The 24787-nt window shown below is 51.4% G+C and overlaps 1 protein-coding gene across 2 annotated transcripts; it reads right to left on the reverse strand.

Annotated features, from left to right (window-relative positions):
- Nucleotides 1-3726: 3726 nt before the first annotated feature.
- On the reverse strand, nucleotides 3727-21284 carry YPEL4 (yippee like 4). 2 transcript variants are annotated; one of them, XM_045858358.1, is made up of 5 exons: nucleotides 21089-21284; nucleotides 18407-18731; nucleotides 18199-18242; nucleotides 17738-17846; nucleotides 3727-3852 (listed from the first exon to the last, which is right to left on the reverse strand). In XM_045858358.1, exons 2-5 carry the CDS (start codon nucleotides 18545-18547, stop codon nucleotides 3835-3837), a joined length of 312 nt encoding a protein of 103 aa, XP_045714314.1. In that variant the 5' UTR covers nucleotides 18548-18731; nucleotides 21089-21284; the 3' UTR covers nucleotides 3727-3834. The 2 variants fall into 2 exon arrangements, with proteins under 2 accessions (XP_045714314.1, XP_045714313.1); XM_045858357.1 differs by lacking the exon at nucleotides 3727-3852 and adding an exon at nucleotides 17474-17563.
- Between the last annotated feature and the right edge of the window lie 3503 nt (nucleotides 21285-24787).

A 24787-nucleotide genomic window follows, 5' to 3' on the forward strand; every position in this document is an offset into this window, starting at 1 on the left:
ATGAAACTCGAGGACAATCTACTAAATGAATAAGCCAGCCACGAAAAGACAAATATTGTATGATTCCGCTTGTGTGAGGTATCTACACTAGTCAAAGTCTTCGCAGAACGGTGACAGCCAGAAGCTGCAGGGGGCGGGGACTGCTCAGCAGGGGCAACCTCTCAGTTTTGCAAAATGAAAAAGTTCTAGAAACTGGTGGTACAACGATGTGCATATAGTTAACACTGCTGTACTGCACACTAAGAAGGGTTGCAAGGGTAAGTTATATATTTTTTACCACCCCAAAGAAAGCCCTGTTCATGGGTAATAACTCCATCCCAGGGATCTCCCAGTAGAAAAACAACCTTGCACAATGGGTATTGTGCCCACCCCGCCCCCCACAAAAGGAAGGAAAGGCCCAGAGACATAGTTGAACCTACTGCCATCTGACTCCAGCAGCCATGCTTTCCAAGCTCGTCCCAGACTCTTCTGCCCTCAGATGGTGCTGGGCAGTGACCATCGCTCCATAGACAGGAGTGTGAGTTCACAGAGGTTTCTCTGGTTTGGCAAGGCCCAACTTTTCATGTCAAACTGCCCCCCACCCCAACCATTTCAAACATCTCCCTCACTATGTTGCCCATTTTTTCCTTTGTAATAGAACCTGAAATAAAGACTTCCTTCCTTGGAGCTAACTGTGGCCATGTGACTAAGTTCTGGCTAATGGGATGTATGCAGAAGTGTCATAGGTAACTTTGGGGAAATCTCCTTCCTTCATTCTGCTGGTTGGGATAAAAGATGATGGCCGGAGCTTGAGTAGCCATCATGGGTCATGAGGTAGAATCTAATCTAACTGATAACCCAAACCATAGCAGGTTGATACCATCGCATGAGGGTGTTGAGTGCATCTGCTTTACTGATGCTGCCTTTGTTGCACGTGGGAGAAAGTTTAAGTCATCCCATCGGTGCTGACATGTCCAGCAGAACCCACATCCTTCAGTGCTTATGGTTGGATAAAATCACAAGATATCAAGTGCCCACAGAGGAAGTATAGAGGTTTCTGAAGACAAACTTTTACAAATTAGAAGCCAAGATCAATGGACTTCCCCCATTTTTCTCATTTATTCATTCGTGCAACGAGTATTAACTGAATGCTTACTATGTGCTAGGCATTGTTTTTGGCACTCGGAATAGTGTCATGCAGGACAGACAGAATCCTTGCCACCCCCCTCCACCAGAATGTGCACTTTTATGGATTGATAATGTCTTTCTTCCACTCCCTACCATGGGATATGAAATATCCCCACGTATGCAGAGGTGGAGGGGGAGGACTAAAATGTTGGAGGAATTTTGAAATGTGGCCAAGGAGGAGCAGTTTTCTTGTCCCAGATTTCCTCAGAATGCCCATTTTGGAGGGACATAGGAAACACTTCTGCCCTGGCTTGTGTGGGTGTTGGGCTGAGTCAGAGCTATGATATGAAGTCAATTAATTCACCTAGGAATCCGACTGGGCCAGTTTCTTAAGTTTCTCTAGGGTCCTAAGGACCCCAGCTACCAAAAAAAGGACTTCTGGCAGTGGTAAGTGGCAAATGCAGTAAGTTCACTAGGGTGGGGGTGGGGGGAACCTATATGTTCTAAACCAAAATCATGGCACAGTTCTAAGAAGTCCTTGTACATATGGGGCCCACTGAAACTGAAAATAGAACTCTCCCCAAAGATGGATTTGAAGCATATCACATCACGTCATGTTAGCTAGGCCCGTCACCCTAAGACCCTTTTGCTACATCGAATAATAACTCCAGCAGTTCACTGCAGCACCAGTCACAACCCTGAAGATGTGAAAACAACCTAAGTGTCCATCGACAGTTGAGTGGATTTTTAAAATGTGGTATGTACACACAATGAAATATTATTCAGCCCTTAAAAAAGAAGAAAATTCTGCAATATGCAATAACGATGATGCACTTTGGACAGGTTTAATTTGCCACGTGAAATAAACCAGACCCAGAGAGACAAGCACAGCATGATTCCACTTACATGAGACATCTAAAATAGTCGAGTCCTTAGAATCAAAGAATTAAATGGTGGTCACCAAAGGGTGAAGAGGGGAGAAATGGGGAACTGCTAATCAACCAGTATAAAGTTTTGGTTAAGCAAGGTGAATACATTCTAGAGATCTGCTATATAACATTTACCCCATAGTCCACAATGCTGCACTGTACACTTAAAAATTTCTAAAGTGGGTAGATCTCGTGGTAAGTGCTGGTTAAGTGTTCTTACCACAATAAAATAAATTAAAAATAAATCTGGCAGTGAACCAACAATTTATCCAGCACTATTCTGGGCATTCTGATTGCTGCTCTTGAGAAACTTCCATTTCATCTGGGAAGATAAAGCAAGGAAAAATGAAAAGGGACAATCTCTACTCTCAGGGAGGCTCTTGGTCTGGTGGGGAATCATACATCAAATAACCCCAACCCCCCAAGGCAGAGGTGCAGCTGGAAAAAAGCAGGTAGGGATAAATTTGGAAGGCCTTGAATGTCATGTTAACAAATTTGGAACATATTCTCTTTAAGAAGACCTAATCTTGCCCTGGCTGGTGTGGCTCTGTGGATTGAGTACTGGCCTGGGAACCAAAAGTTTGCCAGTTCGATTCCCAGTCAGGGCACATGGTTGTGGGCCAGGTCCCCAGTAGGCGGTGCATGAGAGGCAACCATACATTGAGGTTTCTCTCTCCCTCTCTTTCTTTCTCCCTTCCCCTCTGTCTAAAAATAAATCTTAAAAAATCTTTTTTTAGTTCTTTTAAAATATTTTATTTATTTATTTTTAGAGAGGGAAGGGAAGGAGAAAGAGAGAGAAACATCAATGTGTGGTTGCTGGGGGCCATGACCTGCAACCCAGGCATGTGCCCTGACTGGGAATCAAACCTGCGATGCTTTGGTTTGCAGCCCGCGCTCAATCCACTGAGCTACGCCAGCCAGGAAAAAAAAATCTTTTTAAAAAAGAAGGTCTCATCTTGAGGGACATGAGAGGATATGTTGTCAGGTGGTAGGGTACAGACATGGGCTCCAGAGGGTTCATGCTGCGCTTGAAATATTCAGCAAAACCCAAAGTACAGATTTTTCCAGAAAGAGTTACGCACAGTTTCATCAGTTTTTAAAGAAGGGTCTGTGACCCAATAAACATTAGGAAGCATTGTCTCAGCACTAGGGAGCCAGCATAGTTGTTGAGGCAGACGAATGATGTGAGGTTTGTGCTGTGGAGGTGGGTGTTACACTGGCAGGGGGTGGAAAGAACAGGGCACACCTGAGCGCTGGAGTGCACAGGGTTGGAGACGACGTGGATCGAGGTGGCCTGGGGAAGGAAAAGTAAATGTTAGAATTAGGATTGGAACCCTAAGGAGAAAGGCATAAAAAACCATGACTGACTTTCAAACGGCAGAATTTCTTTTAATCTGCCTTAGACACAAAAGGAATATTTTCACAAAGCCAGCCCAGGATGACTTCCAAACCACAAGCTCACTAGGCAGGGTGCCAGAATTTCATTTTAGTCTATGGTGTGTTTTGATATGAGAGTCAGATACACTATTCTCATCCTCTCAGTCATGTGATTCACATCCAGAAATTCTGTAAGATTCTAATGAGTTGAAGAAAAACCTAGAGTCCCTTGCTTACCTATATTTAAGAGTGAGTGTCATTGGGTCACCTTAGGGCCTCCCCTGTCATTGCAAAGCAGAAAGTCTGTTCTGTGGTTCTGTAGAATCCATCCACGTTGCACGGGCTGTGCCAATTTCCACAGAGGATAAGGAAGAGCAAAGATGGCTCCAAGGTTATCGGCCTAAACAATTGTGTTCTATTTTCAGCTGCAAACTAGAACCTAGAAAGAGAAGTGGGTTTGTGGGAAAGCTGAAGGTGAGATAAGTAAATTGGGTTTGGGCAAACTGAATCCGAGGTATCTCTGAGACAAGTTCATCAGTGAGCAGTCTCTTGGTTGTCGGTGACTTCAGAAGTCAACTGATACCAACATAAGTAGAAGAGGGAATGCCTTGGTTTACTGACACAACTGAAAACCCAGAGGTTCTGCTGTAGGCGTGGCTGTCTCAGTTCTCCAATGATGCTATCCAGCATCTGTCTTTCCCCATCTCTTGCCTTCTTGTGCTTTATTATGTTTTCACTTGAGGCAGATCCTTTCCCATTTTCAAGCTTACCTTCTTCTGCCATCAATGCCACATTCCCACAGGTGCCAGTAAACATCTCAGGTCTAAGCAGGATTGACTCTGATTGGACACCCATGCTGAAGTCAGTGACAGTGATTTAGGCTAACTCTGCTGTGGTTGGCAGCCTGTAAGTTGGCCCCCCCGTGATCCCATTTCCTAGTAACCATACTCTTGGGTAATCCCCACCTCTTGAGTAACTTATTTCTATTTTTTGTTTGTTTTACTTTTTTTTTTCTGGAGAGAGAGAGGATGGGAGAAGGGAGGGAGGAGAGGGAGAGAAACATTGATATGAGAAACATCGATCGGCTGCTTCTCGCACTCACGTACCCTGACAGGGGAAGAACCCCAAACCCAGGCATGCGTCTGTCCTGACTCAGAATGGAACCAACCAGCAACCTCTTGCTTTGTGGGCCCTGGCGGAAGCAACTGAGCCACACTAGTCAGGGCCGTTTGTTTTACTTTTATTAGCATTTATTTTGGGCTGAATTTATTCCTGGGATACATTTGTTTCTTCAGTTTCTTCTGGGATAGCACTTTCTTCTGTGCAAACTCCTTTTCTAGTTTAGAAACAATCTGCTCTTTTTCAGGAAAGATCATCTCCATGTGGCAGGGAGAGCTCATATATGTGTAAATCCACATGTGGGCCCTGTAAGTTCTGGGCTGCATCTTGGGAGACTTGTTCAACTGGATATGCTCATTGAACAGGGAATCTATATCTAAACCCTTAAGCTCAGCACTACCCTGTGCATTTCTTAAAAAGATTTTATTTATTTTTTAGAGAGGAGAAGGAAGGGAGAAAAACATCAACCAGTTGCCTCTCACACACCCCCAACTGGGAACCTGGCCCATACCCAGGCATATTTCCTGACTGGGAATTGAACTGGCGACCTTTTGGTTTGCAGGCTGACACTTAATCCACTAAGCCACACCAGCCACGGCTACTCTACATTTTTTTAAAGATTTTATTTATTTAGTTTTAGATAGGGAAGGGAGGGAGATAGAGAGACAGAGAGAAACATCAATGTGTGGTTGAAGGGGGTTATGGCTTGTAACCCAGGCATGTGCCCTGACTGGGAATTGAACCTGTGACACTTTGGTTCGCAGCCTGCGCTCAATTCACTGAGCTACGCCAGCCAGGGCTTACTCTCTATATTTTTAAGCATGTGCAGCAAAAATTCAGCACTCTTTTTGGGCCTCCGACCTCACATCCAGTCCCGCTGTTTGTCGTGGGCACACCTTCTGACTCTACCCTTGTAACACGGCCTAGGCAGTTCCACGAGTGTTCTTCAGGTGAACACAATAATTCGAACCTCTTGACTTGCATGATTTTGTAGGGTTTTCTGGGTCAAGTGAATAGTGAACTATTTTCCGATGTCGCTTCAGGCCACTTACAGGAAGGGAGAGCAACTTACTTCTAACCAATAGAGTATGGCAATGTTGAGGGGTTGTCACTTCTGTGTTAGGTTACTACAAGAGATTGTGACTTCCAACTTGCTATCAGACTGTCTTGTTGAGATGGGTGATGCAAGCTGCCGTAGGAGAGACACTCACATTGCAAGGAACTGAGGGTGGCCTCCAGCCAACAGCCGCCAAAGACCTGAGGCCCGTGGTCCAAGAGCCCTTGAGGAACTGAATCCCGCCGACAGCTGTAAGAGCGTGCTTGGAAGCAAATCCTTCTCTGTGAAGTCTTCCGATGAGACTCCGGCCTTGAGTGATACTTTAATTGCAACCTCATGAGAGTTCACGATCAGAGGACCCAGCTAAGCCCTGCCAAGATGCCTGACCCACAGAAGCTGTGGGAAAATAAACGTGTTGTCTTAAGCCACCAGGTTGTGGACTTCTTTATTCCACGGCAACAGACAACTGGTACACCTGGGCGTGTGACTCTTCCTGAAGGGGCCGGTGACATCAGCCTGATATCAGCCCTAAGGAGCAAAAGCAGGGAATAAGTGTCTTCCCAAAGGGAAGTTCAAGTGTAGTTATCAGAAGGAGAATGGGATCTGGGCAGGCAAAGGCACCAGATGTCTACCTTACACAGGTATTTGGGAACCTAAGGAGGCAGCTGCAAATACACCTGGAGATGGAGATGGGGCAGTGATTCATGTACACACATGACGAGACTATAAGAATGGGTGAAACCACTCCCAAAGAGAGAAGGGCCAAGGGTAGATCTTTTGGGAACAGCAACAATTAATGGGCAGATGGAAGAAGAGGCAAAGGTGATTAGGTGAGGGCAGTGGTGTGGGAAGTTGTGTTTGACGTTGGAGGAATTCAGCTCATCTGGTCAGTAAGACGTGTCCGGGAAGGCACAGCCTTCTGTTAGCAATCTGGGCACCTTTAGTTCACAAGTTGTATGTTTGGAAGCCACTAACACGGAAGGCTGTTAAACTCAGGCACTTGGATGATTTTGTCCAGTGAGAGAATATAGAGGGAGAAGAGGGCCAAGGACAATGCCTTGTAGAATGTGTGCATGTAGGCAGCCAGGGAAGGAAGAAGACCCATGGGAAAGGACCAGAGAAGGAATAGTCACAGAGGTAAGAAAGAGGCAATCCAATCCAGTGGCAATGGGTGTTTTAAGACTGATATAGCCAAAGTAGGCAAATGCCAAAGAGAGGTTGTATGTGATGAGGACTGAGAAAAGAAGGATGGATCAATAATGAGGAGGTCATGGGTGGTTCCAGTGGAAACATTTTAGCGGAAAAGAGGGGCAGAAGCCAGACTGCATGGGTTTAAGAATGGGCAGATAGACAGACGACAGTAGTGATTACCAGAGGGAAATGGGGTGGGGGAGAGGTAGAGGAAGGTATAGTGGGGGATGAGTGATGATGGACCTTGGGGTGGTGAACATCAATACAATGTACAGATGATGCATTATAGAATTGTACACCCGAAACCTATATAATTGTATTAACCAATGTTGCCACAATAAATTCAATAAAAATGAACAAGAAATAGCAATGGGTAGGACAGGAAGGAGAGGTGCAGAAAACCAAGTAGCATTGTGGGAACTTTCCTGGGAGGCTGTGGGAAGAGTCTGGGCTGTGTCCTTTCACTCCCTTTCTCAAGGTAACTTCAGTTGCTTTTCTTGAGTTCTGTTACATCTTTCTGATAACAGGGTCCAACTCTTCCCACAAACTAGATGTTGGCAAACTTTTGTTGTAAAGAGCCAGTGAGTAAATATGCTAGGCCTTGCTTGCCATAGGGTCTTATGGCAACCACTCAACTCTGCCTTTGTAGTACGAAAGCAGCCAGAGACAATACGTAACCAAATGAACATGAACGTGGCTGTGTTCCAATGAACTTTATTTACAAAGAAGCAGGCATAGGGCAGGATTTGGCTTGTGGGTAGTAGCTTGCTTGACCCTTGCTCTAGGCTTATGGAAAGGGATTGGAGATGTAATAAATGGGGCAATTGATGAAGCAAGAATAGGATCAAGACCTCAGGGGAATGGCTCTGCCTCAGAAACAGGGTTCTTGCATCTGTCGGGGTACTGTTGCAGTCTGACTTTCTCTGTGTGTGTCTGCCTTGTTCTCTCCCACTGCGAGCACCTTGGGGCCAGGATTGTCTCCCAGCCATGACTCCAGAACCTTTCACATAGGAAGTGCTCAGACACATACGCGGTTGATAGATGCAGGACTAAGGTTGCAGAGGTGCTTTACTGTGGAAGAGTGGGGCATTGAAGAGACTCACGGGGAAAGGCCTCTATCGTCTCAGTGAATTAGGAGCCACATGGTTACCAAGTTTCCTCTGTTGATGTTTAAGCGGGAAGGCAACTCTTCTCCAATGTTTAGGATTCAGTCCTTTTGAGAAGTGGAGGTCTTCCCACCTCACAATTACAGAATTCCAGGTGGTGTACCCAAACAGAGATCTGGGTAGGACTTTGGGGACTGGGGAAGAAGGCAAGGGGTACCTTCAAACCAGTCCTAGGCTTGCTGTGGGGATAGCATGGAAGGGAGTTTATGGCAAAGCCTGGGTGCACCATGGAACTCCCAGAGGAGGAGGGAAGGATGTGGAGGTGGGTGAGGTGGCGAAGAGCCAAATAGCTCCAGGGTAAAAATTTTTTTACACTCTTATAACAGGTTGGACCATGCCTAGCTGTTTCTGGCATCCATTTTTTACTTTTCTCTGAAGGGAGGGGGCCAAGCAAGGGTTTGGCAGGTGAAGAGCAACACAGGGAGCCCACTCTGTGCAGCTCATCCCTGGGCATGGGGAATCCAGAGACTGGAGGCTGAGCTGAGAGGGACCAAGTACCATCCATCCTCCAGTCCTGAGGGACCTGGCGTCTACTCTGCCCTGGGAAGAGGGCCTGCAGGCTAAGGCAGAAGCAGAAAGCAGAGGGTGGAGGCAGTGGGGTAGCTGGCTGAGGAGGTGAGGCGCATCTCTTGGCAGGGAAAAGGGTAAGGGCGTCTTCTAGAAAAATGATGTCATTAGAGCTGAGCAAGAGGTTTGAGGGAAATATTCAAGACCTCCATGTGTCCCAGTGTGCCTTCCATCCATGCCATCCCCTCGCATCCATCCTAGGTTCCCACCGAATTTCCAACCCATCCTGAACACATCCTGTTTCCCCACCTTTCAGCTTTGGTGTTTCTTGCTTCCTCTCCTTGGCTTTTCTTTGTCTCCTTCCTCCTGCCTTCTAGGTCTAAGTCCTTTTTGTGCTTAAGTCTTAGATGCTATTTCCTCCAGGAAGACTTCTTAGACTCTATTCTCTATTGGGAGCAGGCCATCCCTCCTTGAAACTCTTTATTTGCCTGTTGTCAGGGGAGAAGTCATTTAGCCATAACCACTTAGTAGTAAAGAAGTATTGAGGACAAAAGCCAGTCCTGGGCAGCTCTGTCTCCTTCTCTTCCACAGCATGTTACCCAGGCCCTGGGGAAATGGGGATGGGACAAACTGTACAAGCGCAGGCTGGTTCAGCATCCCCTTTACCAGCTCCCTATGGCAGTTCTCTCTCTGCTAGGTTAGGGCCCTGCATGCACCGTCCTAGCCTGTAGCTACCAAAAGCCTGATTCTCCTCTTCCAGTAGTCCTGGCCCCTTGCTAATTCTACTTTCTGGTCAATCCAAGGATAAGCCCAGAGCACTCTTTATCCGCTGCACAGCCTCCTCCCCTCACTGTGTGGGATGCCACCAGGGAGGGGGATCCCTCAGCCACACTGGTGGGTGGAGGGACCAGGCTCTGGGCTGTCCATGTCCTTGTAGCTTGGCATACCGCGGAGCTCTGGGTTTTCACATGCTGGTCAGAGAGCCTATGTGGCCCTCCCACGGAGCTGGCTCTTCTTTGGTGTCAGCCATGCTGGCTGATTTCAATGCCAGTTCACATTCGGTTTGGGTCAGAGAAGTACACTTCATGAACGAACTTAGTGTGCACACGTGCGTGCGTGTGTAGAGCCACAAAGAGATGTACTAAGTTTACGGGTGCGTGTTAACTTGTGAGCCAATATAACCTGTTTCTTGCCCTCGGGCCAGTGACATCCCCCATCCTCTCACCACGTCAGCGTCTTGGCTTCTGTCCTTGGAAGAACAAGGAAGTTAGACAAACCCACACAGTCCCTTGTAGCCCTAATCTCCCATTGTGTCCTGGGTGTGTGGATCTCAACTTCCTTATCAGAACAGAGATTGGCAGCCACAAGGAAAAGATTCCTGAGCAAGGTGGCAGGGATTTGAACCTCGCTTGGGTGTTGAAGCCCTTGGTGACTTGTGATTTGGAGCTGGAAGGTTTTGTATGTGAGGATGAAGAGAAAGGATTTTTTGTTGTTGTTGCTTGCCTAACAAGAATCTGAAAATGTTCTTCACCAGCAGGACCACAGGAATTCCAGACCTGGACCCTCCAATGGGGAAGCCACTATGGTTACATGTGGCTATTTAAATAAAATTAAAAAGCCGGTTCCTCAGTTACAGTACCGCATTTCAAGGGCTTAATAGCCACATGTGGCTAGTAGCTACCATATTAGATGACACAGATATAGAACATGTCCATTTTCACACGGAAACGTCTACAGAACGGTGGTCTTGTAGACCCGTGATCATCAAACGGTGTGCTGCAAGACTTTATAGAACATGCAGTACCTGACTATTTAGTCAGGGGCACTGACCTCTTTTCCCTTCGACTGTCCAATAAAAAAAAAATGTCAACAGCCAACACAATGATAGCCATCCAGTGTGAATGAATCGAAATTATACCCATCTTTTTTGTTAGATCGGCAAAAAAATACATTTTTTTTGGTGTGTTGCAGAATTTTAGTAATTAGTTTATGTGTGTCATGAGATGAAAAAGGTTGAAAATGACTGTTCTAGACCAATCTTTGGCAAATAAGGAAACCGAGGCCCAGAGAGGGGATATGGCCTGATCAGGGGCAGATCTAGGCCGAGAGAAAAGGTGCCCTGACTCGCAGGCCGGACTCACTGCCCCATTCCCTGCCGCCTCCTTCCTCCACGCTTCTCTGGACTTCCAACTCAGATCCCCTAGTGGGCCCAGCCCCTGGGCCTGGCGCCTGGGCTGGTCCCAGGGGATGTTTATGACTGAGCAGAGCGCCAGATGCTGCACATTCTTCCTAGGGTCAGACCTGCCCCCAGGCACTCGGGGAATTAGCTTCTCCGAAGAGCCCCAGATCTTTCCCGAGATGCCCTCTTCCTGGCCACCCCTGGAAGCTGGTTGTTTCAGGGGCACTCTCTGGGCTTTCTGATGGTCTTGGGCGAGGCTAAAAGACTGCATGGATTCCCTGTAGGAGAGGTACTTTTGGTCCAGCAGGGATATAAGGGGAGCAGGAAAGTGCACCCCTTGCATCTTCCAAGGTCTACATGTCCAGCGCAAAGGGCATCTGGGTACAGGGCTTTGCCTGGCCAATGTTGGGGCCGCATTTGGCGGGAACTGGATCTGCCTTCACCTGCAGCACTGTGGGGGTTGGGGGAGTGATGGAAAGCGCAAGAAGTGGGGCGTCCTGGGGTGGGGATAGCGGGTTGAGAGGCCAGGGGAGGGGGCGCCCGGGAGCGCCCTGACCTCGCCGGCTGTTGGGAGGCGGAGGGGATGGGGGTTGGGGGAGAAGAGGGGAGCCTGGCAGCCAATGGGAGGGAGGATCTCGTTTCAAAAGGGTTAACCCACAGCCAATGGGAGCCTGGGGGAGCGGATCCTGCTCACTCCATTCAAGAATCCCAAGTATTCAAGATGGACGGCAGGGAGTGTGGAAGGAGAAAGGGGGCGAGGGGGGAAGAGCCAGATCGGCCGAGGAGAGGGTACAGCCGCCGGCCAGCCCCCGGCCCTCGGTCCTGGAGGGCGGGTGGAGGCGCGGGTGCGAGGGATCGGAGCCTGGCCCGGGAGCGGGACTGGCGGGGGGCGAGAGGGCGTGAGAGAGGGGCAGCGCGGCCGGGGAGGGAAGCCAAGAGGGAGGGGAGGGCAGAGAAAGAGCCGGGGAAGAAGGAGGTGGCAGGCAGAGGAACGTAACGAAGAGCCATGTGTAGGTATCGGGAGCTCCCAGAAGGGTAACGCCACCGATTTTCGGTTTTCTTCTCTGTCGGGGAGGGGCGGGGGTGATCTGGGCTCTTTCTCTCCTTTCTCCTCTCCTCATTCTCCTCCACTCATGGGCATCTCTATCTTTTCCTTTCCAAACAACTCCAATGGGGAAGCACTAGGCATGTCCTGCTGGGGCGGCCTCCCTGTCATTTTCCAGTGGGGGGTGTGGTAGGGTGGGGAGGCGTGGGGGGCTTTCCTGGGCAGGGCTGCGGCTTGGCCATCTGTCCATGCCGGGGTGGGTGTGAGGGTGTGGGGCCTTGGCGGGTGCGCTCAGAGGGAAACGCAGTGGCTCAAGGGCTGGGGCAGGGCAGAGGGGTTTGCATCTTGAGAAGTTGGGCTGAGCTAAGGGACTGTGCATGGGGGTGAGGCCCACTCCTGAGCTAAGAGTTTTGGGGCGTTATGGGGTACGGGAGGCGGGGAGAGGTGTGCTTACACTCCAGTGCTTGCTGTTTGGGGTAAGTGTGTAGTAAGGGCTGAGTTGTGCGGCAACTGTGGCTGGGAGTTGTGTGTGCGCGCGCGTGTGTGGTCCAACCTCGAGGTGTGTGTGGGGGGGGTGGGGGCGACGTAGAGTGTTGAGGGGAGAGCTCCCCTCACCCCCCGCCCTTCCCCACTGCCCCTCTCATCCCATTCACAGAACATGGCTTTCAGGACCCTCCTGGTCTCCTCCTCCTCCTGTCGCCATGGCTGCGAGGAGGGGGTGGGAGGAGACAGTTGGGGCCAGCCGCTGCCCCTGCTGCTCCAGCTAACCCTCCACCGGCCCTTTCTCTCCCTTCCACAGGCTGGGCCCCATCCCCTGCTGCTCTGGGGGGCAGGGGCCGGAAGATGGTGGCCAATGAGGAGGGGGAGTGGAGAGAACTTGAGCCGGGCCTCCCCTCCCCCATTTCCTCCTCGGTCTCTACACCCGCCTCTGGAAGGAGCTGGGGGATGGCTCCTGGGCCCAAGGTGGGGGAGGGGCCCTGCTGGCTGGTGAATCGCAGGGAATCCCGCTCTGGAATGAGTTGGGTGTGAGAGCTGAGGGGATCTTGGCCCCAGCCCCTTCTCCTCTCCCTTCTCCCCCCCAAGGAGAGATCTGGGCACTCCTTGGTGAAGAATCTTCCTCTGGCCTCCCTAAAGCTGGCTGGGCAGTCCTGTCTTTGCCCCTCTGCCCTCTGTTGACATGATCCAGGTCCCATCTGGGACTGGTTTGCCCAACTCGGGAGCAGAGGCCTGGTGACTGACCCTAGCGGGGCCTTCGTTTCCGTCCACTAGAACTGTGGAAACTATGGGACAGGGCCCCGTGTTTGTGTTCGCAGATCACAGGAACAAACTCTGCCTGGGAGGGCGGGAGAGAACCTCTCCTGCTTCCTGAGGGGGGTGGGAGAAGGCTGCAGGGGAAGCCCAGAGGAAGAGCTCCCAACTGCAGTGCTGTCCTCCATTCCTGCTGCTGGCTGTGGAGTGGGGTGGAGGGCATGGCCCCACAGCCTCTGCACCTCCGGGCTGCCCCCAGTTCACCAGGTCGGAGCTGGACCTGGGATTTAGGGCCACAGCTCTAGAGCCAGGAGTGTGCCCTGCTAGTTTTGAACCTTTGGCTCTCCAGGTGTCACTCTAGAGCAGTCTTCAGACTGCGGGTTTTAGTCGGCCTCAGGATTGTTTATCCAGAGTGCAAGCCCCCTCCACCAGGGTAGGGTGGGAAAGTTGTGGGTGAGCTTGAAGACTTCTAATGGGAGTCCCTGGATGAAACGGGAAACAGATGAGATTCTCACCCACTGCTCAGTATAAGAGAGGGAGTCACCCTCACCATTTTGTTTCATGCTCAGCCCATAAAGTGGACTTGGAAGACCTCAGAGGAGATGCTGGGGTGGGGCATCGGTCAGTCACAGCTTCTGCCTCCAGACCTGGAAGCTTCTCTGTGCTGCCTGGGGACCTGTGGCTCTAGCCACACCCCCCGCCCCCAGTCCTGGAGCTAAGGCTGAGGTGTCTTCTTGAGGCCTAGAATTTCGGTTTATCTAAACTGAAAAGGAGAGAGCTTTCAGGTAGGGAAGAGCGGAGGGCTCTGGGGTCCCGGTGGGCAGGCGTCCTCTCCAGAAGGAAAGCTGGTAGAGATACAAACCCAGGTAACTCGAGTGTCCCCCACACTTCTGGGGTTTCCATCAGGCACTTGTGAAGTCTGTGTGCCAAGCTCAAGGTATCCCTTCAGCAGCTTCCATGGACTCTGTTCCCTACCCCAAACTCAAGAAAATGGTGGTTGCCGTGCTGGGAAGCATGAGAGAGAAGGCAAGGAGTAGAGAGAAAATAGAGGATTAACACTGAGAATGGAAGAGAAAGGGCAGAGGGAGGCTGAGTGGGCCGGGGACTGGGAGAGGGGCGAGGAGGCAGGGCCGGCTCGCCTCTGCTGCAGGCCGGAGCTCTTTTCACATTGTGCTACTGTCTGCACCTACCACTAGCAGTGCAATGTTAAAAGGGCATTGGCTGTGTAGCGCTACCAGCGCCGGCTGCCTCCTCAGCGTCAAGATATCCTCTCCCATCTGGGCGCCAATCAGCTACCCTGGGGGGCATGGGGAAGCCTCCCTATAAGAGTCAGACGAATAGCTCACATTGATGGAAGCACTTCCGCGTGCAGTCTGTGCTGTTTCGCGGTTTCCCATTTCACAGGTAGAAAAACTGAGCCAGAAGATTTCAGCAGCATGGCCCAAGTTACATAGCTCTTAAACTGCAGAGCCTGGGTACGACCTTGCCCTAAGTCAAGAGTTCACCCATCTTTTTGTAGACCCTTCTGAAGAGGTTTGGGGAGGTTCTCAGCTGAACTGAGGGGTGGAAGGTTTTGATGCCATCTGCTGGTGGTGTGAGGATATCGTCCAAAGCCTCAAGCCTTAAAGATAAAAGGGTGGCTTATTGGCTGAGGAGGAAGGATTCCCAGGCTTGGCCTGGATCTGGAGGATGGTGAGTGGAGACGATCGGGAGAATTCCTGTTAGAACCTTGGTGGACCCCCATGAGAAGATGGGGGTCCACAGGAAAGAAAAGGGCTGCTCCGCAGGGACAAGGACGTGGCTGCCGCGAGCATTCCACACCTGGGGCTCCTTCCCTGGCCCTTGGGGTATAGAGAGGCGTCCTCATCTCCACCTTGAATTCCCACCACAGCCCCTCCTGGTTGCAAGTATTTGATAATGATGTTTCTTGAGGGCACACCTGCCCGGGCATGCAAGACTGGGGCTGCATTGCCTACTGTGTATGGCCTGATCTGAGACACTAAATAGGGTCTCTGAGCCAAGCCCACAGGAGGATCCTTCCAAGAGAGATTACAGGAACTCGTGAGCAGCAACTGTGCCGTTCACTCCTTTGTTTCCCACGGTATCTAGTCCGCTTAGTAAGAACTTGAAGTAAATTGAGAGAGCAGGCATAATCTGGGAGCCTTAGGAAGGCAGCTATTTTGTGCCTGATGTCAAGGTCAGGGCTAGGGGCTTCAGAGGCCTTCCTGAACTTTGGTGCAAGGAATGGGGCCAAGAAGGACAAAGTTCTGGGCCCCTTGCTGGGGATCTGAGAGGATCTGTAGGCATGCAGAAACTGAACAGTGAGATAGACCCTCCCGAGAGCTCTCAGATGGGGGTGCTTTGCCTTGCACCTCTTGTCTCCCAGTTCTGTGGTGCCCAGACAGCTCCGGCCTGATGTTGACACTATTTGAAATGCTCCACAGCTTATGTCCCGTACTTTCTTCAGTCTATTGACATTTCTATTAGAGTCTCTGGGCCCAAAACAGCCATTTGATGATGCCACTCCACTCTGGTTTAAAAACAAGTTTTCAGTGTTTCCCCAGTGCCCTTGGGATGAACTCCAGATTCCCAACACGGTCTATGGCTCCTGCTTGTCTTTTCCTGTGTCATCTCATCTCTTGCCCATTTGTGCCTCTACTTCAGATACAGGGAACTTATCTCCTCCTCACATTGACCAAGCTTGAGCCACCTGACATAGTTCTGGCTGCCTGAAATACTCCCCTGCCGCCCACTCTTCCCTTTGCCTACCCAACTCTTGCCCTTCAAGTGCCATCTCCGTCATCACTTGTGCAAAGCCTACCTTGATTACTCAGATCTTGGCTGAGCTGCTTCTGCAAGCTCCCAGGCTTACTCCCCATCCCTGTTCAGATCCCATCACCTACTGGAACTGCCTGGTTACTGTTTGCCTGCCCACTAGACCGCCAAGAAGTCAGGCTATGCTGCCTTAGCCCCACCGTGGAGACTTCCCACGGAGTCCCCAGTCTGTTAGCACCATGCCTGGCAAGTAAGAGCTGCTCTGCAGATATTTGTAATGTCCATGGGTGGATCTGGAAATAACAAGCTAGCTGACCGAGTCCGGTTTTTATGATGTTACAGTCTCCACTGCTGTCGTCAGTGACCCAATGACAATAGCAGTTTCCCCATCACTGCCAAAAATTGCCCTTGGGTCACATGACTGCACTGATGCTGCAATTTTGAGCTGCTTTGTTCCACTTTATGTCAACTACAAGGACAGCACCTTGGCTGATCGATTTTCCTTTTAGCCTTAAGTATGGCCGTAAGCTGACCAAAACACAAGAGAATCAGATGCAAAGGCCAGGGGACCAAGCACACCCTAGTTCTGGGATGAGCCTCTTCCAGATGTCCAATCCTGGATCCAGGCAGACATTGAGGTGTCATCAAGGGCTCCAGCAGCCTCAAACTGTTGTGGCTGCTCCAACTGGAATACCTCTCACAAAAGCCACCTCACTGAAGCAAAACCTCCCTTGACTATCCATCGCCTGGTAAAAGCTGGAGTGTGGTCTTGCCACAGACAAAGCAATTGCTGCCCCCTAGTGGCTTGAGGGGACAGGCAGTGTTGGGGAGGTGACTATGGTACTTGCCCAAGGAAGGAAAGTCAGAGGACAGCACCTCGCGCCTGCTTTTCCCCTTTTTATTAAAAATAAACCCAAACACTTTATGTATCATACAAAAGTTTCGTTCGCTGGTGGCAGCCACGAGGAAGCCCGGCCCTCGTGGCACTGATTTCCCACCTTCCCTCCAAGGGACTGAATCCCAGAGAGCAGTGACCGGGCCTCGGGGAGTGCCCATCCAGACTGCTCCATCCGGAAACAGCCAGCTGGGGGTGGGGGCTGTTCCGGGGGCAGCTTTCCCCACCCCCCACAGTGGCCAAGGTTAGATACTGGAAAGTGCCTCTTTAGTGCCAAGATAAACAAGTGGAGTGAAATGGAAACCCCTGTGATTCTTTAATTTCCCAGGGCCTGGGATTTGGGGTTTTGTTTTTTGTTGTTTTTTTTTTCCCTTCCACCCCTAGAATCCTACTAATGTGGTGGGATACTTCAGAGACTGGTGTTTCCCTTTGAGGCCAAAGTTTCAGCCCGACCTAAGCCTTTTCTCTGCTCTTAACATGGCCCAGAATATGCCAGCCCCCCCGACACAAGCTTTGTCCTGTGTTCACTCGAAAAGGATCGAAAACTGACTCCTCCCACGGTCCTCTGCCTGAGTGCATGCCCTGCCGTCGCCTCTGTTCACGGGACCCGAGGGCCGGGAGGACCCACAACCATTCCTCCCAGTTCTGCCTCTCCCTGACTGCTGCCCACTCCTGAGCTTTGAACACCCCTGGGGTACCCCAGACCCCTGTGCCAAAGAGGCCTGGGAATGATGAGGTGGAGGCGGAAGGGGTTGGTGGGAGCCAGGTTCCCCCAGGGGTGGGGCAGTACTCATGCTGGTATGGGCTCTTGGCGGGGCCAGGGGCCAGGGGTGGGAGGGTGGGGCATGCGGAGGAAGGGCACTGCCTGCCTGAGCCCCTCAGTCCCAGCCGTTGTCCTTCACCATGTGTGACATTTCAATAATGTACTTTCCCTCCTTGTACTTCTGGCTCGTCTCAAAGGCTTGCTCCTGGTGGAAAGGAAGCAGTGAATGGGGACCAAGCAGTCCCCCCAAAGCCTTCCTACCTCCTGTATTGCCCCTTCCCCCAAAGTCCCCCCACATCCAGTCCACCCCAGTTGCAGTGGGGCTTGGAGGGCCATGGAGACTGTCCACTTTGGAGCATGCCTTTCCCCTGGTACTTACATATTTCCAGCCCAGTGTGGTTTTGCAGCTCTCACAGAAAATGTCAGCTACCGAGTGAAGCCCCGTAAGCAGAAGGCGCTGTTCCGCTGGCCCACAGCCCACGTTGACCCTGTCTCAGGAAACAAAGGACCCAGCACCCGGTGGGGTCACTGTTAGTCCAGCTCCCAAACAGCCCAAAGGAACTTCCAGCTGGAGAACTGTACCCACTTAACGAACGGGAGCCTCTGGCTTCAGCAACCCACCCCTTTACGACTAGTGCCTGGGCCTTCTTCCTCCAGACTGGAATTCCATTTCTGCCCAGACTCCCAAGAGAACTGCAGTCTGAGTTTCTGAAACCCTTTGCAAGAGAGGAGGCAACGCGGAGGTGCGAGGCCACTTTCCGAGGGCTCGCCCTCATTCTCCACAGAGGAAGATTATGCACACACGCAAGCACACTCACGCAAGAAGAGAGGTGGACTCACACGGAGTTAAACAGGTAGGCTCGGCCATGGCTCCCTTGGAAGGACTGCGGAGACACAGGACAGACAGTGACTACTGGGTGGCCCTTGCCCCCACTGCCTGAATCCCCAGGGCGTGGAGGAGGGAGGGCAGGCAGCCTTTGCCTCACCCCAGGTGAGCTCAAGCCTGGAGGAGGGGAGGAGGGGAGTGGTAGGCCCCCACGTGGCGTACCTTGGAAATAAGCTCGTCGTGTTTGGCCAAGTGAGCACGGCAGTGGACGCAGCTGTAGGTGCGGTGGCAGCGAGGCAGGTAGCTACGGAACGTCTTGGTGGGGAGGCAGGCGGGGCCAGGGCCGGGGTCACAGCTGGGCATGACGGGCTGGAGGACGATGCCCTGGCGGGCTGGAGGGGCTGGCGCGGTACAGCCCCCACACAGGCGGTCGCAGGTGAAGCAGCGGAGCAGGTTGGCTAGAGCCGTGTTTCAGGGCAGGAGAAATGTGGGGGGGCTGCCCGGCCAGGGCCCCCCCAAACGTGAACCAGGTAGAAATGGAAGTCACCTGGGAAGAAGAGAAGGTGCGTTAGGAGAGCCGTGATCTCGTGCGGAGTCCCTCCTGAGGGAATGGAGAACACGGGGCTCAACTGTCCCGGGTCCTCCGTCACCATCGACTCGGCATTCAGGCGCTCGGAGCATCCCTGTCCACGGGTCCCCATAGTCTCTGGCAGGCCTGGAAGCAGCTCCAGGCCTCCGGTGCCCTAGCTGGGGAGGCGGTCTCTCCTCCCTACCCCCGGGGCGGGAGCAGCCTCCCCCATTTCCACGGGGAGCAGCCTGCTGGCTCCCTGCTGCCATGGGAGCAATGTCACGTGCCAGCGCTCTCCTTGATTTCGGTGCTTCAGTGAGGACCTGCCTCCCACAGGCTCCGATAGGTGCTAAGGCTCAACGCCTTTTAAAAGCTGGGGATGCCTGGCAGTTTTTCTGTTTCATCGCCTCTATTTACAGCACTTGGTCCTTCAAACAGTTCGTGTGGCAGGAGGGGAAGATGAGACGGGAGGAGGGAGAGCAAGCAGCCAGGCGCACACACCCCGCTTCAGCGCTTTCCCGCAGCCGGGGGCCCGTTCCCTAGGGACTAGAACTTCACGGGTGTCTCCTTCTGTACCAAGATCGATCCTGCCCCTTGGCCCACTTGTTTTGGCACAGAAACAGTCCCTGGCTGTCTTCTCAGCCTCGGAGCCCCTTGGTCTCTTCCTGCTGCTCTTTGCTGTTGCCTTAGCCCTCAGTCAAGGACTTGGGCCCCGGGCTGCAGGGGAGAAACGCTCCCTCAGGCAGATCTGACAGCTGGAATCAATGGGGAAAGGGGCCCGCAGTAGGGAAGGCAGAGCTCCTGGGCCGAGCAGGGCTGAGTGGTGTAGTGTGGGGGCAACGTCCTCAATGGGCAGCAAAAGGGGGACTTGCATTTTCAAAACCTGTGCTTTGGGGCAGAAGGCAGAGAATGTTTCCATCTCTCCCAGGGGCAGGGACACACAGCAGTGCCCCTGTGGGTGACAGAAGATAAAATAATCGCTGGATTCTGACCAGGAGTCTTGAGGAAGATGTTGACATCTGTCCCAACTCCAGCCCCCAAGTGGCCGAGGGTGCTGGAGGCAGAGGATAAGAAGGGAGGTGTCCTCGGTTGGCCCTGATAAGCAGGTGAAGTGCTGCCCTCTCCTTCGTGGGGCCTTGAGGTCTGTTGTGGGTGGTTAGCCCGTCTGGTTCAGAGGTGCCAGCTGGGTGCTCTGGCAATGACAGGCCGAGAAGCAGAGCAGGGCTAACAGGCTGTCATCCTGTCCTCTGTGGTGGCCGCTAGTGCCCCAGCTGTTCCAGTCCTTACTGGGGCCGCTGGGCCGTCTCTCCGCAAACCTCCCGACAGAGACCAGTTTCAGTCTGGGGTCCTGCCCTCCTGGCTGGGCCCCAGAGAGACACCTTGGGCTGAGTTCAGGGTGACATTGGGCTCTGGCCACAGGAAATGGGCCCTCCTCACCGGCACGACACTCGTCGGCGTCCACTTCACAGGTCTGCCTCCAACTTTGCCTGCTGTGCCCCTCGGCCGCTCCGCCTGGAACACCTTCTTCAAGGGCTCAGAGGGGCTGCTGGGCCAGGCTCCGGCTCGGCCCCCTTCCCAACCTCCGGCACGCCTCTCGCCCTCTCTCGCCCTCTCTCGCCCTCTCTCTCCCTGCTTCCCCATCAAGCCAAGCAGAGGCTGCACAGAAGGCCAGAGAATCACTCACGGGAGGGGGAATAGGGGTCATTTCTTCACCTCAGATTACGGGGAGAAGCAAGTTGGGCAAATGATGGGAAAAAACAAAGGCAAGCTGAGTACTGGGGAAAGGATGTTCCCCAAGTGAGCCAGGGCTGGACCGTGGGAGGCAGGGGAGAGGGAGGGTTGGGGGGGGGGGCGGTGCTGAGCAACCATCACTGACAGCAGAGGCCCCAAGGCAGAGGCTCCAGGAACCAGGTGCGAATTCCATGCCTCTCAGGGGGGAAAAAACGGGAGGGGGCCACCTGCTCACAATGGATTTTCTCATCTGCTCTGAGGCTTCGGCCCCCTCTGGGTTGGCATTCTCGGCATGGTATGGTCCAAAATCGTTAGCAGCGCAGCCAGCTCCCAGGGCGGGCTTTGGGGGGTCTGCACCAGCAGCAAAACAATAAACAGTGATGCCTGATGCTGCAGCCAAAGTTACCGGGAAATAAGTGTGGGGAACCATCAGAGCTTGGAGAGGGATGGAGGAGCTGAGAGAGGAGCGGAGGCAGCGGGGAGGGGGAAGGGAGGACAAAGGGTGGATGAATAATGCTTTTTGCAAAGGGGAGAAAGCAACCCGCAGCAGGAGGAGGAAATTTGCAAAGGGGAAAAATTCGTTTGGAGAAGGGCTGCCCCCTCACCTTGAGGTCTGCTCCAGAGATCTCCGGCTATCTCTCTCTCTCTCTCTCTCTCAATCTGTCTGCTCACTCTTCTCTCTTCTCTTTCCGCTCCTTCAACGGGGAAGGGGATGGGGACGGGGTAGGGGAGTTAGGGGCTCAGGACTGAGGTTGCAAAGCTGGCCAGCTGCTTGGGGGCCAGAGGTTGTCTCTCGTCTGTACCTCGGTCTGTGGGTGAATGTAGCTGTGTGTTGTGGAACTGCATCATAACACTGTGAGTCATCCATCCCCCCACCCCCTCACCTCCCACGTCAGAGCAGGGCTGGGAGACACAGGAGGCGGGTTGGGAGGGAGGGAGGGGGCAGGCATCGAGGGATGGGGCTGGGGGAATAAGGCTAGGGTGGGGACCTAGGGGCAGGACCGGGAGGATCGCAAAAGAGGAAAGGCTAGTAGCTGAGAAGGAAGGCAGTGTGGCTAAGGAGATGGAACCTGAGGTGAGGACAGGGCTGGGCAAGGATGGAGTACGAGTGAGGGCTGGAGGAAAGGAGGTGGCAAGGTGGGGGTCGGTGAGATGGATGCAGAGCATCAGGTATGTGCACACCCATTCAAGATAACAGTTCCCATTTCAGCTCTGACCCCAGCCTGATGGAGAGAAAAGAAAGACATAGTAATGGTCACGTAGGGCAAATTGTGTCCCCAAGCTCATGCCAGTCGCTTCTATGCCTCAAAGCCTCAGCTTAATACCCCTGAAGGTGTCATAGACCAAATATGACATCTCACATGCAGGAGCCTCTTATCAACTACCTCCAACTTCCTTGTGCTTTGTGAATGGAGAGACATCCACATTATATAATGTTCTCTTTTGGGCAGCAAACTTTCTGAGGCAGGTCCTCTGGCCAACTTCTCTGCATCCCAGGGCTGCAGTGCCTAGCACAGAGCCGATGCTCCCAAATCAGCAAATGAGTTGCATCTTTACACAAGTGTCTGGCTTTGGTCTCAGAGATCCGAGTTGGCAACCCAGATCTGCCAATACACTTGCCAGCAACCACTGGGCAAGTTACTGATGCTCTTCGTGCCCCCTTTCCCCTCACTAGCTAAATGAAGCTAACAATATTTACCCCGTGGAGATGTGAAGTAAAGTGTTCTCCACTTAATATCCTGAAACCCCAAAGGATTTACTATTAAAAATTCTGATAGCTCAAGAGACATGTGCCAAGTTTGTGTCTTATTAAGAACTTGTATCTTTCTTTCAAATTCCAGTTATATTTCATTTGACTCAGAATATTTCTCATGGGGTGCTGCCCTGTGCACCTCACTAAAGTATGTGGTCACAGAACACATCCTCTAAGATGGAAAAAAAAAGCCAGTTTCTACCAGGCTAACATGCAGAACATGACGTGTGATAAAGGTAGGGGCTTACAGAAAGGGCTGCTTGTGGGGAGCTGTTTTTCTTTTCCTATGGAAGGAGGGGACAGAGTTAAGGTAGGGAAATATAGTGGGAGGCATTGCTAGCTGGGTATGAAGAAAGGAATTCTGGATATTTAATCAAAAGATTCTGGAGTTTCAGGTAAATTCTGAAAGCACAATGTGGGTATCTCAAGTGATAGTACCACAGGTTGTCGTTGAGAGGGAGAACTCAGTAGAGAAAGAAGAAGAAGCCCTGGCTGTTGTGGCTCAGTGGACTGAGCACCTGCCTGTGAACCAAAGGGTGAGTGAGCAGTTTGATTCTCAGTCAGGGCACATGCCTGGGTTGCAGGCCAGGTCCCCAGTTGGGGGCGTGCGAGAGGCAACCACACGTTGATAGTTTTCCTCTCTTTCTCCTTCACTTCCCCTCTCTCTAAAAATAAATAAATACATAAAAAGAAAGAAGAGGGAAGTATTCTTGTCTGGGCAGCTGATGAGAAAAGGAAATGGAAGTGCAGGAGGAATACAAGGAACCATTTTTCTTTCTTCCTTTTTTTTGAAGAAAACAGTGGGATGTGGGGAAAAAAGAAGGTGAGTAGTTTTGGGGCAAGGATTAAGAGTTTGGAAGCAAAAAAGGGGTATCAAATATACTCAGGTAGATAATGACCAAGGATTTGGCTGGAGAGGAGACCGAAAAAGACTCCTGAGGACAGTGTTATTTGGGGGTGGGGTGGAGATGACTAGAGGGCTCGATGAAAGTGAGAAAGGGGCGTGTAGGCAAGCACTGATGCTTGACATATTGTGCTCTGACTCCCCGAGTGTGAGAAGCAGAATAGAGAGCAGCCTAAAGGGGGTGGGGTGGGTTGTCCCTAAATTCAGCTTTGGATAGCGATACAGTATCCAAATAAAGATGACCTTCAGATAATTGGAAGACATTGCCTCTAGGGAAAGTGAGTGGAGGCAAAGAAATTCATCTTGAAGTAGCATGCATGGAAACAGGAGAGGATGAGCTCACTTGGGGAGAAATTTTGCGAATGGAAGACCGGAATCCAATATTTGAAGAATGGTGAAAGATTAGGGGCTACCTAATAGCTGACTGAAGAGCTAATACATGCATGGTGAATGAATGAAATAATTAAAGCAAACCATCAAAGAAAGAAACTGAAAAGTGAGGAGTGAGAATGGCATTCTTAGAAAGTGGGTGCTCAGGTAGGGCCAGTGGGGGAAAAAGGCAACCCAGAAAAATCTCCCCGGGTTTCTCAGTCTGGATTAACCATGTGAGCGGGACTGAAAAAAGTACTCATCTGTAAAATGAGGATGACAGTGGCAGTGTGTACTTCACAGGATTCTTGTGAGGATTAAGTGACTCGACACCTGTGAAGCCCAGAGGACAGCACCTGGCACTACAAACGTGGTTGCTGTTATTATAACTGGACTCAGACTCCAAAATCCTGGGTCTGAGTCCTAGCTGGGGCTACTTCCTTCACCCATCTCTCCTCCCTCATCTGGAGCTAATAAAACTGACTTGACTGGGTGGCTGTGAAAGAAGGTACCTGAAAGGGCTTTGAAAAAATGTAAGGCACTGTAAAAATGAAGGGCATTGTCATAGCTTCTCCTCCTCAAACTGTAATAAAAACTTGAAAGCTAACATCAGATGCTTTCTATGAATTACAGGCATTGTGCTTAGTACTTTATGTGTATCATCCCATTCAATCTTCAAAACGGCTTTAAGACGTCAGGTACTGTTATTATCCCTATTTTACAGACAAGAAACTGGGTCTCAGGGGGTGTAAGCCTGTCATTTGTCCAAATTCACACAGTGAGCCAGTGGCACAGCGAAGAATACAAGAGTCCAAAGCACAAGTTCGCGACGAGAGGCTTCTAGTCGTGGCTCAACCTGTTGCCTGCAGGGTCAATGATTGGTTTTGTGTAACTGCCAGGGATTGTGGGAAGGAGCAAGTCCTCAACAACACTCCCTGCTCGGTAAGAGAGAGGTCATTGGGTAATGACCGACTGACTTATAGAACGCCTGGAAGAACTTCTTGAATTTCTATTCTTTTTTGTATTTATTTATTTACTTGCTTACTTTCTTACTTATTTATTTTTGCCCTGGCCGTCGTAGCTCAGTTGTTTAGAGCATTGTCCCCATAGTCAAGGTTGTGGTTCACTCTCTGGTCAGGGAACATACATGCATCAACCAGTGAATGCATAAATAAGTGGAACAAGAAATAGCTGTTTCTCTTTCTCTATATAAAATCAATAAATTCATAAAAAAACTTTTTTTTTTTTAGCCCTGGCTGGTATGGCTCAGTGGATTGA

This window comes from Phyllostomus hastatus, unplaced genomic scaffold, assembly GCF_019186645.2.
Source record: "Phyllostomus hastatus isolate PE091 unplaced genomic scaffold, TTU_PhHast_1.1 phas_scaffold_177, whole genome shotgun sequence".
In the NCBI taxonomy this organism is placed as follows: Eukaryota; Metazoa; Chordata; class Mammalia; order Chiroptera; family Phyllostomidae; genus Phyllostomus; species Phyllostomus hastatus.

Bases quoted from the DNA above. Each gene is read 5' to 3' on its own strand.
- YPEL4 (XM_045858357.1), bottom strand. From the start codon at position 18,547: ATGCCCAGCTGTGACCCCGGCCCTGGCCCCGCCTGCCTCCCCACCAAG. The intron at 17,847-18,198 runs GTGAGTCCACCT...TTCCTGAGACAG, and splicing joins GCCTACCTGTTTAACTCCGT to GGTCAACGTGGGCTGTGGGC. The intron at 17,564-17,737 runs GTAAGTACCAGG...CCTTTCCACCAG, and splicing joins CCACACTGGGCTGGAAATAT to GAGCAAGCCTTTGAGACGAG.